The sequence below is a fragment of the Callorhinus ursinus genome, unplaced genomic scaffold (genome assembly GCF_003265705.2).
Source record: "Callorhinus ursinus isolate GAN/ISIS: 27379988/994484 unplaced genomic scaffold, GSC_fseal_2.0 scaffold12, whole genome shotgun sequence".
Taxonomy (NCBI): domain Eukaryota; kingdom Metazoa; phylum Chordata; class Mammalia; order Carnivora; family Otariidae; genus Callorhinus; species Callorhinus ursinus.
The window spans coordinates 63,221,519-63,239,662 of NW_027397074.1; the positions used below are offsets into that span (position 1 = coordinate 63,221,519).

Sequence of the window (18,144 nt, forward strand, 5' to 3'; positions counted from 1 at the left end):
TCACACCAAGTTGCTGAGGGTTGTAATACATTTCAAATAATAACATTTAAAATGAATATGCCCAGAGTGGCGAGGTTTCTTCATGACTTTCAATGCACTGATCTTAGGTATGATCTTTCCTCATTTTGGAACATTTTTACTTTTTTACAATAATACTCCCTGGCTGTTCAAAGCAATTCCTTTTAATTATACCTCTGTACATTTAAGAAGAGGTCTCACTGGAGAAAAGGTAGGGAGGTGGGGAGACAGTAAGAAGACAGCTTGGCTGTTTTGCTCTGGTAGGTTTTAATTCTGCTCCCCCATTGCATACTTCCAGCACATTCTCCCCAGCTGCCTCCCCTCCAGCTATTTCCCATCAAAAACTCCAGTGGCGGATACACAGTAATGCTCAGAGTGAAGGTTGTGAGAGGACCTGGGAAAAAGACCAATAAGATAATTTAAGTCCTTTTTTTTCCATATAGGATACGGAAAGATTTGTAAGGTTTTGACCTTAAGTCTTACAAACTCATATCTATACTTGCAACTAAACAAAAAATAGAATTTGATAATAATAATAAAAAAAAGTTTGAAAATTCCAGTGGGGGAGAGAATTTAAGATGGTGAATTGAAGGACCATGGCAATAACACCATCATAATATTCCTCTTCCTTGCATCTAGGTCATGATAACCGGCTAGAGTGCATCAAAAAGTAATTCCTGTATATGCACTAAGATTTCTTGCTTGGTTCTTCAACATCCCGATTTTGTGACCCTGAATTTGACTCAACATTTATTGCCTGAAAGGTACTGTACTAACAACTAAAGGGATACAATGATGAATAAGGTAATATTTCTGCCTCCAAGAATTTCTGTATCTGTATCTTTCTCCCTAACCAGATTATAAGGTTAGCTACGTATAAGATAGCTACGTATCATCTGTTTTTGTTAAATATGAGGAAGTTCTGCTATAAAGCTCTGATGGAGAGTGAATTAAATGCATTCAATATGCAAGAACTGATTATCTTGCATGAAATAGGATCAAAGATATGTCAATAGGAAGGTTTTAAATTGCTCATGGATAACATATGGAGATCTTCAGAAAGAAATGTTTCTTTTAATGGGTAATGTGTTTGAGGTCAGAAACCTTAGATTAGAGAAAGCTAGCAGCAGTCTAACAGTGAAGGCTCCCACCTTTCTCTTCCTTCTGTCTGAAGAAAACAGAAAGAAACACACTCTTCTGTTGCTCTCCCTTCCTCTAAAGATTATCAATCAGAGAGATGAGGAGAAAGCCCTGACACTCAGGAGGGAACTGAGGTGAGAAACTTGTAAGACTTAAGGAGGAGCAGCAGGTCCTGTGGGTCCTGAGGGAAAAAAAAAAGAAAAAGAGGAAAGAGCATGAGGGAAGGCAAACATGAACAGTCTGTAGGGAAAGGAGACAAAGGACCACAGCGTGGAAGGAGTAGGGAGATCAGCAAGATGGAAGCATTCGCCTGGGTACACTGTGAGACCCAAGCAGTGAAGCTTTGCCTTGCCAGGTTTAAAAGATCAAGAAAGTTGGGCCAAGGGTACGACATCTGATTTCTTTTACTTGGAATCCCAAAGGTCATCCAGTGGTAAGATCTGTGGTTCTCAACTTCAGCAGGCACCAGAACCTCCTGGAAAGCTTGTTAAAACACAGATTGCCTGGCATCGCTCTTGGAGTTTCAGATTCAGTAGGTCTTGTTTAGGACCCAAGAATTCACCTAACAAGTTCCAGGGAAATGCCAATGATGCTGGTCTGGGGAATGCACTCTGAGAACTACTAGGGTCTATGAAAAATGAGTTTAAATACAAGGGTGACCTGTTGAAACTTCAGATTATTTCCTCCTTTACCTGACCTCTTGTATAAACTTCATTTTAGGAGAGAAAGGGGACTTTTTCTGTAGAATCTGAACACGTTTTACTTTTCTGTAATGACATTCCAGATACCATAGTGTGCATATTTGAACAATTCTGTGTGAATGAAAATATCTAGTATGTTATGGCCTCTGTACAACTGTTTAAGATCTGTGAGAATACTAATAACACAGAAGTTTGAAAACAAATAGGTCTGTGGCCTGCTAATTCCTAGCACCCCTTTGGGACCAAATCATTTAATGACACTGTCATTTAAAACAAAGTTCCAGGTAATACCTCTTTGGAATTAACCATGCTAATGATGTAGTACTTCGGAATAATTGTCCTGTGGTGACGGTCACATTAACTACTTTACCTGCATTATCCTGCCCACCAATAAATTCATTTTTAAGCAAATGGTCAACTGTGGAACAAAGAAGAATTGGCCACTGGAATACATAGGCCAATAGCAGCCAGACTGGACCCAAACTGAACAGTCTGCAGAAGCCAAGAACAAGTGGAGATCCAGGAGTAATGGGCCATAAAAAGCCAGATACATACGTGAGATAAATGTCAGTGATGCTTTGTGAGACTTTCTTTAGGAGGAATATGGAGACACAGTCTCCTCTTAAGATCTTAAAATAAGGGATGATGGTGATAGAATTAGACAAATATCAGTAGGCTTTAATATGTAGTTTAACAGTTGTCACAGACAACTGTTGTGATTTTATAAGAGTGGAGAAACACAGACACCTTGGTTTGAGTTTCATTAAAGTTGTCCTTTTAACTACTGGGACCCTGGCTCTCAAGTCTGTGAATCAGGAAGATCCAAGATCTCATAGGAAAAAAAAAAACATTATAGTGTTGCTGGCTGCAAGGACTATGAAGGCTTGAGAGAGAAGAAAACTCTCTACAATGGATATTTAGCTAGCTCTGGTTGGCTGTGGCTGGAAATATGCTGCAGGATTTTTTAAAAAATTTTTTATTGTTCTGTTAATCACCATACATCATTAGTTTTGGATGTAGTGTTCCATGATTCATTGTTTGTGCATAACACCCAGTGCTCCACGCAGAACGTGCCCTCTTTAATACCCATCACCAGGCTAGCCCATCCCCCACTCCCCTCCCCTCTAGAACCCTCAGTTTGTTTTTCAGAGTCCATCGTCTCTCATGGTTGGTCTCCCCCTCCGATGTCCCCCCCTTGCTGCAGGATTCTAATGACAGCATAAAAATTTTCCACTGGCCATTCTACCTGCTAATTGTATAACAGGGGTTTTCCTAAAGCCTGGTCTTTAGCTCTGATATATATCTACACATCCTCTATATCATACACACACACACACACACACACACACACACACACACACACACACACACACACCCCTCACGCTGATATATATTCAGCAGCTGAAACTGATAAATGGTCTCCTTGGTATTACTGTTCTTTATACATACATTGTACATTTCCTCTCAATAAAATTCAGATTCAGAAATTGAAAGCCATCAGAATAATAGTTTTAATATATAATAATAAATAACCAGGCCAATACTAAATTATCACATAATTAAGGTCTATAGAATCTTAAATTCCAGGCCTAATTCTTCTTGTCTTCTAACTACATTTACTTAAAACAGCCTTTCCATGGTCATTTGTTATATTCACGCACCAAAGCACCATCCCAGCTCCATACTCCCATTCTCCTCCTGCCCCTTACTCTCTTTCATTCTCAAGGAGAAGGTCTGCCATAAACAATGGGAGTCAGGCAGGGCAGGACCTCATGAGGTAGTGGGGATGAAGATGTTAGGAAATGGGCAATAGGAGGGTGAAAGGGACTGTAGAGGCTGCCCAGCTGGGAGGCAAGCTGAAGGAGAAGGAAAGAAAACAATATGAAAGATATACTTTGAAAAGATTTGTAATGTTGGGTGCTAAGGAATGAGTCCAAGATCTTGATGTCTATATGTATCTCTGTTTCCTTTGACATAGAAGAAAGATGTGTTAGGGCAGCCAACTAATGCATTAGTAGTGATATTTGATGCTCAGATTTGGACAATGTCTCCTTGTTGGACAGGTGTAGAGAGGAGGGTTGGGCTTAGTGATATCTTGAATGTTTCTACAGTTTTAACATCCTGGGTTTGCTGGCCACTATGAAAATGTGTGTATATAAAATGCCTCAGGGATATTTTACAGGTTTATTTTTCTGAAATAAAAAAAATCTGGCATTACAAACACTGATTAGGCCTTTTCATTTAGTGCTTGAAGCTATATGGCCACTTATTTATGGCCCCTAAGTAATGAACTCTAGTTTCTAAAACTATTCATCTGTCCAGGCTCTGAGTACGTACAAACTCTGTTGAGAAATAAAGAGGTAAAATCTGTCAGTTTGCATTACTCTGGTTTTGTCCAATTGGAAAAGACTTTTGAATACATCTAAACTACTCAGATTAACAAGGTGCTGCAGAAGCCACACTGCTCTGTCACTTGGTTTACCTGTTGACACATGTTAGTAAATAAATGAAAAGGTCACCAATCAGTTGGTTTCAAACTTTGGATTTGGAGGAGGATAAATTCTACCAAATTGCTCAAGAAAGAAAACTTGCTATGTCAAAACTGCATTTATCTGTGCATTGCATTCCACATAAAAGTAAAAAAAAAAAAACAAAAAAAAAACAAACCCAAACCACCCATCCACACACACAGACACACACAACAAATACATGACACATTGTCAAGTGAGTGGACATCCTTTCTGAGACCTTTTAGGGAACAGGTGTTGAACACTCGTAATGAGATTTCTATGCATCTTCAGAGGAAGGAGACAAGACTCCAGCAAGAGCTGTTCAGAGTGTTACAGATCACAGCTGAGGGAGTAAGTCCCAGTAAGGGGCATGCCAAAGGAGACATTACATAAATGCTTTGTTTTTTCAGGAGGTGCTTATGTTCTCACTAAAAATTCCTACAGAAGACAAATATTCATCAAAGAGAAGCTTTTGGAAGAATATATATATTTTCCAGATCCTGGGGAATATGGGATATATTCAATTAAGTAACTCCTGATGCACTCTTTTGTGTGGTTACCTTATCTTATTTTTATGAATCTTTTTCCTCTTGCAACTGTGAATCAATATGATTCATGGAGCTTTCAAGGCATCAGTTCAGAGGGGGCTAAGTATTTTTGTCCAAGTGTAGATGGTTAGCTGACAATTCTATGTAGAAAATGAAGTAACTAAAATGGCACATGTCATGTTTTATAAGAAAGTTAAAGCAATTTTGCTTCAACTCAAACAGATACCAGATAAGCTTTGAAAATCATCAAGGAAGTGAAAAGGTAAAAACATGAGTTGGGGATAGTTACAATAAAGAGAAATACTAAATCCACGGTGGTTGACATTGACTTCATTACAGTGAAGTTTCTGATCGCTCTAGAGACCATGTTTCTATCAGAGAATGATTCAGTTTTTTTTTTTTTCCACTAAATAAGTCCTTCTTTTAAAAAAGTTTTTTAGGGAGAGGGCATGTGTGCACGTGCGTGTGGTGGGGAAGGGCAGAGATAGAGGGAGTCAGTCTCAAGCCTCCCAACTCAGTGCTGCACCCCCTCCCTGCAGGGCTCCATCCCAGGCCCCTGATATCATAACCTAAGCCAAAACCTAAAGTCGGGCCCTTATCCCACTGCACCACCCAGTCCTTCTTTCTAACATCTCTGAAACAGCCCATCCTTTCCCCACTAACTTATGTTCCCACTTTATTATGGATGAAGCATAGGGGGCTCCTATCTGTACATGAGTCTACATTCTTCTTCACAGGATTTGGTGATGATTTTGTAATCTTAGTGTCAGGCAAGGCAAGTCTTCATACACCTTTTTTCCCTTAAGTTGACTTATTTAATAGCCTTTATTCTTCCATTTAAATTTATCATGTTCTTTTATTTTTTTATTTTTTTAAAGATTTTATTTATTTATTTGAGAGAGAGAGAATGAGAGATAGCAAGCACGAGAGGGAAGAGGGTCAGAGGGAGAAGCAGACTCCCCGCTGAGCAGGGAGCCCGATGTGGGACTCGATCCCGGGACTCCAGGATCATGACCTGAGCCGAAGGCAGTCGCTTAACCAACTGAGCCACCCAGGCACCCTACCATGTTCTTTTAAAAAAAACTCTGGAATTCTGATGGGACACTGCAGTGAATGTATAGATTAATTTTGGGGAAAGTTTATATATTATACTATCAAGTCATCCCTCTTAGAGCATGGACCATCTTATACTGATTTTTTTTTTTAAAGATTTGAGAGAGAGAGTGCGAGAGTGTGAGAGCGTGTGTGAGCAGGGGCGGGGCGTGGGGGACAGGGGCGAAGGAGAGAGAGTCTTAAGCAGAGTCCACACTGAACACAGAGCCCTGACCCCGGGCTCGATCTCATGCCCCTGAGATCAGGACCTGAGCTGAAACCAAGAGTCAGTTGCTTAACCTACTAGACCACACAGGCGTCCCTGTCTTATATCTACTTATATTACTCTCTATAACCTTTCCTCTAGGAAATTTTACATGCTTTAGGCAAAGTCAATTCCTGGATGCCTTATAGTTTGGTTACTGTAAAAGATACTTTTGTTTATATTTTTTTAGCTAGTTGATCTATGGTGTGGAACAGTGGTTCTCGGAGTGTGGTTCATGGACCACTAGGGATCCGTGAGGTCAAAATTATTTTCATAATACTGAAATGTTGCCTTTTTGACTCTGTTGATGTTTACAGTGATGATACAAAAGCAATGGCAGGTAAAAAGGCTGTTACCTCAGCGCATATCAAGGCCATGGTGCTAAATTCTACTCCTCCCTGGGTTCTTTACCCCCACGCATACCAGAAAAAAAGCCAGTTTTACATACAAAAGTCCTTGATAAAACAGTAAAACAAACTTTATTGAATCCCTGCCCTTCCTGAGTACACATTTTTAAATATCTGTGACAAAATGAAAACTTTGCATAAAGCACATCTGCATACTGAAGTGGAATGATTGTCTAAAGGAGAAGTATGTGATTGTTTGAGTCTGGGGGGGGCACTGTTATTTTCAGAGAACCATTTAGTTGGAAAGACTACTGATGGACAAAGTCTGCTTATTTAGACTTGGGGACATTTGGCAGGCATTTTCTGAAAAAAATGAAATCAACCTGTCACTTAAAAAAACCAGTATTTGTTGCTAATTATAAAATTAAAGCTTTCAAGGAAAACCAGAATATTAGAAAACTTGTATCTGTCATGAACTTGACAGCCTCCCAAGACTTTGAGACTTTTCTGATGAGGCAGGTGATATTCATAAGGGTGACTTTTTGACATATTTGTTAACACTAAAAAGATCTTAACTCCGTGGACCAATATTTTCCAAATGATTGGTACATTGTGTTAAAAAAAATCATGCATGGCAAAAGATCTATTCAAAATACATGATGAACCAATTGGTTTAATAGTATAAAAAGTTCATTGATATGCTTTCAGATTCTACATTGCAATTAAACTGTAAGAAATTATCACTTGCCAAGCTTTGGTATAATATCACAGAGGAAAACCCATAATTACCTAAAAACATCTATTAAAATACTCCTCCTTTTTCCAACTACATATCAGCATGAGGCCAGATTTCTTAAAAATATATATCAACCAAGATAACATATTGCAAAAGGCTCAATGCAAGAAGCACCTATGAGAATCCGGCTGTCTTTTATTAGGACAGCAATTAAAGAGGTGTGCAAAAAATTTTTTTCTTTCAAAAGCTATTTATGTTGACAGGTGATGAGTTTCCTATTAATTGTAAATATTAATATTTTATAAATTTCTCAGTTTTACTTCTAGTATGGTAAATATTGGTAGAAATAATCCATCTAAACCAAAGCTCTTTGGGATCTCAATCTTTAGAGTGTACTAGTTTGTGAGACTAAACATTTGAGAACCACTAGTGTAGAGAAAGGGTATTGATTTTAGCAAGTTGACTTTACATCTGGCAAACTTACTGAACTCTTTTAGCTAAAAGGTTCTATGTAGATCCTGTTGGATTTTCTAGAGAGATGATCATTTCATCTATAATGATTTTTTTTTCTTCCCTCTGCAATGGTAGTTTTATCTCCTCTTTCCATTCTTTGGATTTACTTTTTTCATTTCTTTAATGTCGTCCAAGACTCTCAGTGTTATGACAATGATACTGTAAGTACTTGTCACTAATCCTAGTGGGAATGCCTCTAAACTTTCTTCATTATGTAAAATATTTGCTGTAGGTTTTTTCTATATGGGTTTTATAAAGTTAAGGAATTCTAGGATGCTAACAGTATAATTTTTGATCATGTTAGCACTGAACTGTTTCACATACTTTTTTTAAAAAACATCTCTTGAGATATGAGTTTTGCTTTTAGCTTGTTAGTTTCCTGATGCTGAACTCCTTTTATATTCCTGGCATAAACCCCATGGATTATTTTCCCAATACACTGTTGGATTTTTGTGATCTTATACTTAGAGATTTTGCATATATTCTCAGTGAAATGGGCCTATAATGATGTTCTTTTGTTCTACTGCCTTTATCAGGTTTGGGAATTAAGATTATATTTGCTTCATGAAATGAAGTGGACAGCTTTCACTCATTTTCCATTTCACTGAACTTATTTTGTATAGGATTTGTTCCTAAAAAATTTGGTAGAACTCACCTCCAAAACCAATCCAGGCTTAGGGATTTGGGAATGGGAGGGTCTGACACTATTTCAATTTCTTTAAAACTGTCTGGCCTGAGTTTCATTTCTTGTGTTGATCGCACCAACACAGTTTTTCAAGAAATGTATCAGTTTCATCTAGATTTTCAACTTTTGTCTTTGTTCATAATACTCTTCCATTATTTTCTATATCTCTTGTATCTCTTGTTATTTTCCTCTCATACTGTATTTATCTGCATTTTTTCCCTTACTCTAATGAAAGTCTATCTTACTGTTTCTATTCTCCACATCACTTAGCTTTCCTTTTACATTGTCTACATCTTTTGCCTTTCCTACTGCTTCGCTTTGATCTCCCCGATGACTAATAAGTTCTTCAGCTGTATTCATCCTGTATCCAATGTTTCTTAAAACCATATTATTTTCATACCTAATATTTCCATTTGGTTTTTCATGACTTCTTGTTCTTGCATCATATTTTTAGAATTTTCCTACATGTCCTTGAGTGTATGCATTATGCTTAATTTCAATTTTTGCTCCTAAGAATAATAAGTTCTAGATGATAGATATCATTTGTCTTTTATAAGGGCTGTACTCCTCAGGCGTCTATTTTTTTTTTTTTTAAGATTTTATTTATCCATTTCACAGAGACAGACACAGAGAGAGAGGGGACACAAGCAGTGAGAGTGGGAGAAGGAGAAGCAGGCCTCTCACTGAGCAGGGAGCCCGATGCGGGGCTCAATCCCAGGACTCTGGGATCATGACCTGAGCCAAAGGCAGATGCTTAACAACTGAGCCACCCAGGCGCCCCTGGAGTCTAATTATTTTGATCTGAGAGCTCATAGCCATTTGGAGAAACTCAGGATGAGATGGTGGGCAGGTGCTTGCCTGTGTTCTTTGAGGACAGAGAAACTTCAGCTTTGGAGCACAGGATCCCAGAATACAGAACCAATGTGGGTAATTCCCTTTTGCTATTAATCCATTAGGCAACGCCTAAGGATAGGGATTCATTCTTAATCTGTGAGATTCAAAGCTGCAGCACTTGACCAAAAGTCTCCTGAAGTTGTAATTCACGAGGCCAGAGGCTGGGATGCAGAGGAGTGAAGGTGTGACTACCTGAGAGTGGCTCAGGCCATTTCAGTGTCCATGCCTTGGCAGCACAGCCGGGCCCAGTCTTGACAATGCCACAGATACCAGCCACTGCTATCAATTCCAAAGGCAAAAGGAAAGGAACGGATTGTCTCAAGGCAATGCCCCATTCACTCTCCCTCTGCTCAGCTATACTCCCAGCTAGCGTACCTCCCCATGAGACAGACTGGTGAGAGTGGAAACCAAACTTCTTTGGGGAGACAAGTGCAGTGAAAGTGAGTGAAATAAAATTGAGTATATGCTGCTCTTTGGATGGCAGATGGAAGGCAGTGGAGAGGTCAGGGTAAGGCAGCTTTATTTAGGGAGACACCATGGTTATAGATGGAAAGGAAATATGTAGAAAGAGGGAAGAACAGGAGAAAGAGATATATGATAGAGTAAATTCCATCCAGAAATAAGTAGGTGCAATTGAGATCAATATCACAGGTGGATGAGTCAACCTTGAAGAGGAAGATACCTCATTCCTTGATGCTGGAGAACAGGAGACATGGGTAGGTGGGGAAGCTGATAAGTTTGTAGGTACAGAGCTAGAGAGCTGGGGCTTACTCTGCTTCGAAGGTGGAAAGGAAGGGACTGCTCTTGAATATCTAAATTTATTTAAGATCAAGATCTTAAGAACTTAAGATCAAGTTCCTGTGATAGACTGATTTGGAAAGAGAACATCAATCAAGATTGAATCCAGTTTCATTTTGAATATGGGATTAGCTGCGACCATCCTTGATGGAGACTGTCCTCATCTATTATAACTCACACTACAAAAATAAAGAAGGAAAAGGTGGATGGCTCATGACCAAGACTGTGAGTCAAGGAAAGGTACCACTACTTAAGGTCACAGAAGACCTTGGCATAAGCATGACAAATCATCCAGTGCGGGCAACATTAACGCCAACGTAAGGTACAAGAAGCCCAAACCAGAGGCAGCAGGAAAGTGCTGTCAGTAGTTGTTTTTAATCGAGTGACAGATACTAATGCCTCCTCACAATTAAACTCAGATAAAGCAGGAAGGATGTTAATGAAATGCAGACTCAGAACCAATTTTAGAGGAGAGGGCACTAAGTGTCCTTAAATGTCTCCATGGTTTGTCAGGAGTTGACAGAACCCTCCAAGTCCTTTGGTCACTAAAGCTGTGGGTAGTGAGTGCAGTGGCCCTGACAGTGTTTCCGGCATTACCATCATGCTGCCACTGGTATACCGGGTGCTCCTATGGCCTCATTTGACTTTTCACGTAGTTCGTTACCTGAGTGTGCAGAGAGCTAATGTTCAACTGTGCAACACACTCCTCACGTCTGAAGTCTGCCTTGAGCTACCGGAAGGTATACAGACAGCTCTAAAGCCCTGTCAGATGGAGGCCAATGTCTTCATTTGCCTCTTCTAGTCAATAATCCCTGCAACTACTGCTTATTATGTCCCCAAAACATCTCTTGATTCATAGGAATTAATCTGTCAACATTGTCATGAGCTAACTAATTGGTGTGAACACAAATTATACAGTGCGGGGTTATTATCTTGTGTGGCTGGTGAGGTGGTGGGAAAAGAGCCGAAGCAAATAAACATACTACAAATCCTCATTCATTCCAGATCAGCTGTGGAAATGGCCAAATTCATATCACTTACATAGTACTTAAAAGAGAATATGGTCCTAATGCCTTCTGGTGTATACATTACATAGACTAAGGCTACTGATGTAGCAAGGAAGTGGTGTTAAAGACATTTAACTCAATATATCGATGAGAAAAAGATAGTTTAAAATTAACATTTCAATTGCATATTAGATGATGGAATAAAAGTAATTTATGGCTATCAGAAAAAATTTATCTTCTTAGGTGATTTAAAGCATCCATTGATCATCTGAAAAATATCCAGTTTTTCTTTTTATATAGGATAAAAATAAATTTTAATTTGATCCTATCCAGATGATGTAGCTCAACCAGCGTTTTTACTCTACATACACATATTTTTATAAACTAAAAGCTCTTTCTAGATTTTGGATTTTCTCAAAAATTTCAAAGATGACAATAAGTCATTCTCTCTTACAGCCAGAAATTACATTTATCAATGTGTCTCTAAATCATCTGTGACTCAGAAGCAGAAATGGTCACAGAGGTTTAAGTTTCATGCCAAAGTCCCACGGTCCAAGCCATGTCCAAAAAGGCTACAAAGAAATTCTTTGATTCCTCAACTTGCTTTCTAGTTTTCAAGCTGAGAATTGTTTCTTCCAATGCGCAAATTACCTCCATCAGAATATCATCAATTCTAATGGGAGCGCAAAATTTCAGGTCTATTATTTAGACGTTAGTAACGTGAATTCATTGTAACATATAATACTCAAAAAATGTTTAAATCAAATTTATAAGAAAACACATACAACTTTTATGAAAGAAAATGGTTTTTCTAGAAATATTAGTAAAAAATTATTCACTAACAAAAAAATATCCTCATCAACTGTGCAGTTTTTATCTACTCACTTCTATACAACAGATTTTATTTATTATTTATCACTACACTTTGACAATGGAATGTTAAATTAAAATGCCACCCAGATGGCAAATACATCCTAATGACATAAGGACTGCCGAAGCGCAACTTCTCTCCAAGAAAGCAAGCAGTGTGGCCCTCTGGGAAAGCATCTCTACCTGTTCAACGGAGACTTTGAAAATGAGAGCACTTGGGGGTTAGACCTGGAAACCTGGCAACCAAAGGGCCCAGGCAGATCCTCAGTGCACAAAGACTTTGCCTGTTCACTCCATGCTACCTTTGGTTTAGGGCACCTCCATGTTTTGAGATTAAAAATAAGTCTAGCTCCCAAATGTAGGCAAAAGATCTCAGGTCAAGGCAAGCTCTAAGGAGCTGTCTCTCTTTTATCTTAAGTCCTCATACAGTGCATAGTTTTCAGGAGAAAGCAGGGACTGTTATTAGATGCATTATTGCTGTTCTTGTCTATAAGAAATTCCTTGAATGAAGGAATTGATTCTCCTTTAAAAGGAGCTAGTTTGCATCAACAAGGTATACCATTAAAAAAAAAAAAAGACACACAATTAGGAAAAGAAGTTTCAGTACCTTTTTCAACCCTAGATTATAAATACTGTAAAAAGAATCTTACCATTACATTAAGCAGTCCTGATAAAATTAAATCAAGGAAGAAAACTGATTTTGCAGCCGTGTAAATCTCAAACATTTCTTAAAATTAAAAAAAAAATGCTTTCTAGAAACCTTAAATTCTCAAAATGAACTATCTGTTCTCATGAAACAAATGCAAAGAATTCCCAAGAAGGAAAGAAGTCATTGAGAGAGAGAGGGCATTTGTTCTATTTCATTTATTATAAACCCAAAAAATCCCTTTATTCTGCAAATTTGTGTTGCAGATGGAGAATGTGAAGAATTCCCAAGGATGGAAGAGAGAACTAGGGGTCCAACTGAGCATATGCTGAATTAGAGAAACAACTGAAACAGGTTAGACTGCTAAATATTGTTAATGCAGTTGTTCTCTATAACCTCTGGCTTCTGTGATCCAGAGTTAGTCCCCCCGCTCCCTGCGCATGACAAGAGCATGAAATTCTGGTTTAATTTTTCCAATCTTGTTATTTTTAAGTGGTTAGTTTTTGCTTTTATATTGTTAATTATTCAGTGATTGATTTGGATGACCTTTTGCAAGCCAGTTTGTCAGTTTACAGATGTTCTCTCTGCTATAAATAGCCTCTCTGCCATAAACTCATTCATTTATTCAATAAATATTTATTGAGTACCAAATATGTGCCAGGCACGTCTTTCAGCACTGGAGACAGAGCAGTTATTGAAATGCAGAAGTCTTGCCCTAGTGGAGCAAACCTTCTAGGACAATAGTAGTATGAACGAACTATACCGTGTACCGTAGGGAAGGGAAGGAGATGATGTGGGTTGGGGGAGGGGAGAGGTTACAAATTTTAATCACTTTCAACACCTGACAGTGTGAGATGTGTGTCTGTGGGGGAAAAAACAAAAAGATTCAGATTCTGGAGTCCAACTCTTAGCCTTATGATAGGATCTGTGCTGTCCAATTAATTCAGCAGCCACTAGCCACAGGTAAACAAGTATTTGAAATGGGGCTATAAAAAGTGCTAGTAGAGTAAAATACACACCCAACTTCAAAGACTATGTATGAAAAACTAATGTAAAATATCTCAATAATTTTGTATATTGAATACATTTAAAAATAATATTTTGGATATATTAGGTTAAATGAACTATTATTAAAATTAATTTCACCTGTTTCCTTTTTACCTCTTTAATGTGACTACTAGAAAATTTTAAGGTACATCTATAGCTTTCATTGTAATTCTATGGACCGTACTGTTTCAGACTTCCTTTCAAATGTCCACATATTTTAACCAAGTGTAAATTTAACTACCCAAGTTGCTGAGAAATGGGAGGCAGGAAGACGCAGTTAAATAAGACAGCAGCTCAACAGGAACATAGTGTGTTGTAATCTCCCCCTTCCTAGCTGTTTCTGGCTAGTATGGCTAGTAGCCTCCCTGCTTCAGTTTCCCGGAATATCAATAAAAGAAATATTTATTGGAAAGGGTGAATGGATACATGTAAAGTGCTTACAACAGTTCCTGGTAATAAATGTTTGCTCTTATTAAATATCTATACTTTTGGCAAAAATGACCCCTTGGCTCTTGCGACGTGCCTGAGGTGTTGAGGTCAGCACTCGGAATCAGCCCTGGGGGCAGGGCAACCCAGGAACATGGAGATACAGGGGTGCAAATCTCATGTCTGCTGAATCGAGTAACAACAGCACACCCTTGTGCAGCTTACTGACTTTTTTCTGAAGTCTCGGTTACCTCTTCTGTAAAGTCTCTGTTTTGTAGAGTTGTTTAAGGAACTAATGAAGCAGAGTAAATAAAAAAGCCTGAGGGAATAGGCAGTCAATAGATGACAAAATCATGACAAATCTTGGGCAGAATTCAACTCTTCTCTAGATGACAAACTAACTGAGGAACAGGATCATAATGCCCAAGAGAATACTGCTTGGAAGTCTTATCAAGCATTTGAGCTCTTACACATGTAACTGACTCTCTCATTTTTAGTCACTTTTAAAAGTACCTCCAAGAACATTTACTAGGTAACCCTGTTAACTTGCTACCAAATGCAACCAAAGAAATAGAACTATTATTTCTTCAAAACCCCTCTTCTGTTACTTCAGAAGATTCTTCAACTGAGATTAGCTTTCCCCTTCAATCCACTTAAATCACCTAGTCTACACTGATTTTTCCCTCTTTTCTATTTAATTCTATTATTAAAAATTTTTTGAAGACTTTTTAAAGATTTATTTATTTCACTGAGAGAGAAAGAATGAGCAAGCGAATGAGCACGGGGTCGGGGTGCAGAGGGAAAGAGGGCTTTCAACAGACTGTGCACCGAGCATGGAGCCTAACACCACTATTTTACAACCCTAAAATCATGACCCCAGCTGAAACCAAGAGTTGGACGCTTGACTGACTGCACCACCCAGGCACCCCCTTAAAGATTTTTATTTTTTTATTTTTAAGTAATCTCTACACCCAACATGGGGCTTCAGCTCACAACCCCAAGATGAAGCATCCCATGCTCCACCGACTGAGCCAGCCAGGCGCCCCTGGGGGCATTTAATATTAAGAAAAGTGTTTCTCCTAGAGTTATCAGCCTGTACCATGGAGTGGTAGTATAAATGTCGAATATGTGGCTTCTGTCTGGAAGTGAAGTACATGGGAGTACTCTCCCATTCTCCCCTCTTTTTAATGGGAATGTGTGCAGATTTACATGGTGCCTTTGCCCCATCCTTCATGAAGGCGCACTGTGACCCCTTCACATTTCATAAGGGAAGGAGCGTAGACTCTGTAGGATGGGGATCAGGACACCTGATACAAGTCCCAGCTGGCTGACTTCTTTATGTCAGTGGGGAAACCCCTAACACCTCTGGACTTACTGTGGGTCAACTACATACGAACTATCTTCACAACAGAAACATTGTGAGGGATAAAATGCCATAAGAGATTTTGAAAAAGTTTGTCAAAGAGCATAGGACTGCTGCTATTACAATGGGCTGTCATAAGAGGTGATGGTAGTCTCTAAAGTGCACTTTAGTGATCATTGTAGGTGTGTTCTTTCCCCTTCTCCTGGCTCAGAACATTCTGTGCCTGATGCTTTCTGAGGTCAAATACTGAAACAGAATTGAAAAAGTTAGGAAAAATAGAAACAGAGCCCGTTACTCGAAGACTTTAGTTAAAAACAAGTCAAACTTGTCTATAATGCTGCATGTGGGGTTTGAATGAGAGAAGGGAACTTGGACTAGGCAGGTTCATCACTGGATGAACTAACTAGCTAACCTCTCATCTCTCTCCATAGCACTGAGAGCCTACTTTGTGTCAGCGGCGCAGGGCTGGGTGCTGGCACCCAACAGTGAACGCGTTCAGTCAGGACCCTGCCTGCAAGGGGCTAAAGAAGAGACAGGTAGGATAAACAGACAACAGCACATGCAATTAAATTAATTACAGTGGTGATAAGTGGCATAAGAAAAAAGTAAGGAAACCTTTACAAATTCAGAGACCAGGAGAAGAACGCTTTCCTAGCAACTGCCTGAAGCTGGGATTTCAGAACCCCTGTTCATTCCTCTGATGAGCAACTTTCAGAGTTAAGAGCTGCTTACTGCCTATTTAATAGCATTTATGCTTTTTATTCTGTTATTTTTCAGGAGTGATAAAGGAAAGATGGTCCTCTTTTCTAGCTGTAAGAGCCCTCCAAATATTGGCAACAGCTTTCAACTAAGATTAGTGTCCATGCTTAAAACATAATGTGTAACATTAATACAACCTCAGGTTTTTTGCTTTGAATTTATATAAAAAACATCGCTGAACTTTTACAGACATAAATGGCCTGTATTTTCCCTACAAAGCATTAACAATAGTTCCAACAAAATCAAAGTATTCTCAGTATCTTAACCAACGTGATCTAATAAGGAGCCCTGAAAAGCGGACAGCTCTTCATCAATATCAAACATCACGCACCACAATAGAAATAACGACACGTGCATGCACAAACATTCATTACCTGCTTCCTTTTCTGCTGGGCCTAAAATGTAAGAAGAGACAATTTAGGAGAGAAACAGATTCTACCCATGCTGCTCACATAATGCAGGAGGTCAACCAAGCAAGGAAAAGTAGCCACTTCCTATTTCTAACTTAAATTAGATTTTGTTCTTGGTCTGGTCCTGAGCATAAACAAAAAGTGCTTTCCTTTTTTAGATATAAGAATGGGGGGTTGGAAGAAAGGGAGATAATGAAATGCACAGAAGTTTTCTCATATACTAAGCATGTATTTTGTTTTGTTTTGTTTTGAAAATGGAGACTGCTCAGTAGTCCCACCCAATTAGATTTCTAGGATCCATCTTCTAGAATATTCTCACAGTCAACTTGAAATAAGAGACAGGTGACTCCAGAAGGGAAAGAAGTAGGAGAATTCCCTGCCCACTGTCCATTTAGTCCTATGGTAGGCTCTTCTCTAACACAGACTTATTTTTTTGTGTGATCCAGAAGAACAGCTATGTCTTCTGACCCCCAGTGTTAACACGCCTAGCTAATTAATAAAAGCTAGCTAATTAATAAAAGCTGTGACAAATAATTTTTATTTGTACATGTTAAAATGGACTCTGACCAGAAAACAGAAATATTCTGCATATCTTTTCAGTATTCTTGGACAAGATAATGGTCAAAAATATTAATTAGAATAGACAGTTAAGAACAAAAGGATTCTCATAGGTTTTTTGGATAGATTTGAAACATCCGGGTAAAACAATTTTATGTTTATTCAAGTTATGCACAAACTTTTCCCCTTTATCAGATTTGAAAGGTTTTAATATGTCTATTTTTGTATCAATTCTTTCAACCCATGTTCACAACACATAATATTCCAAAACATAAAAATTGTTTGAATGGGTATTCAAGATGTGAAAACCAATCTGTTTATCTTCCACTTTCCCCAAATTATCTAATATTCATTGCTTTTGCTTTAACACAACATGATATCATAATTAATGATGTTAAACTGGTAACTAAGGAGGTTTCATGTTGTTACTCTCGTGATATAATATTGGTTGCTATAGTGATGGGATGGCTTTTTTGTTAATCACTCAGGAGGTTGGTTATTGCATGCTTGTTGGAAAGCTTGATCAGATTTGGAGAGAAAAAAAGGATATAACACAGCCAATTATACTCAATCTTTTTCATCATCCCAATTTTGATAAAACTATCTTAATATCAATAATAAATTTATAATTAAGTACAATTTTATATTAAAGTTACTAAAATTTTTCTAATAGAGGATTTACTTTTATTTTTAGATATAAGTATTTAACATTGCAAACTTTTTCCCTAAGTTAATGCTACTTGTACTACACAAGCCAGTTGTATGATAATTAAAGCAAAATATTTGAGGCCCTTCCTATTTTTAATTATAT

General features: G+C 38.3%; 1 protein-coding gene across 4 annotated transcripts in view; it reads right to left on the minus strand.

Annotated features, from left to right (window-relative positions):
• The window catches only part of CADPS2 (calcium dependent secretion activator 2), a 508,166-nt gene that overhangs the window by 91,846 nt on the left and 398,176 nt on the right, over positions 1-18,144 (minus strand). For 2 of the 4 annotated variants that reach the window (XM_073899136.1, XM_025865743.2), the window contains exon 17: positions 16,740-16,760. The exons of the other annotated variants lie outside the window; for them this stretch is intronic. In XM_073899136.1, coding sequence (XP_073755237.1) covers positions 16,740-16,760 — 21 coding nt within the window. The remainder of the gene's footprint in view (positions 1-16,739; positions 16,761-18,144) is intronic. 4 annotated transcript variants of the gene reach the window in all.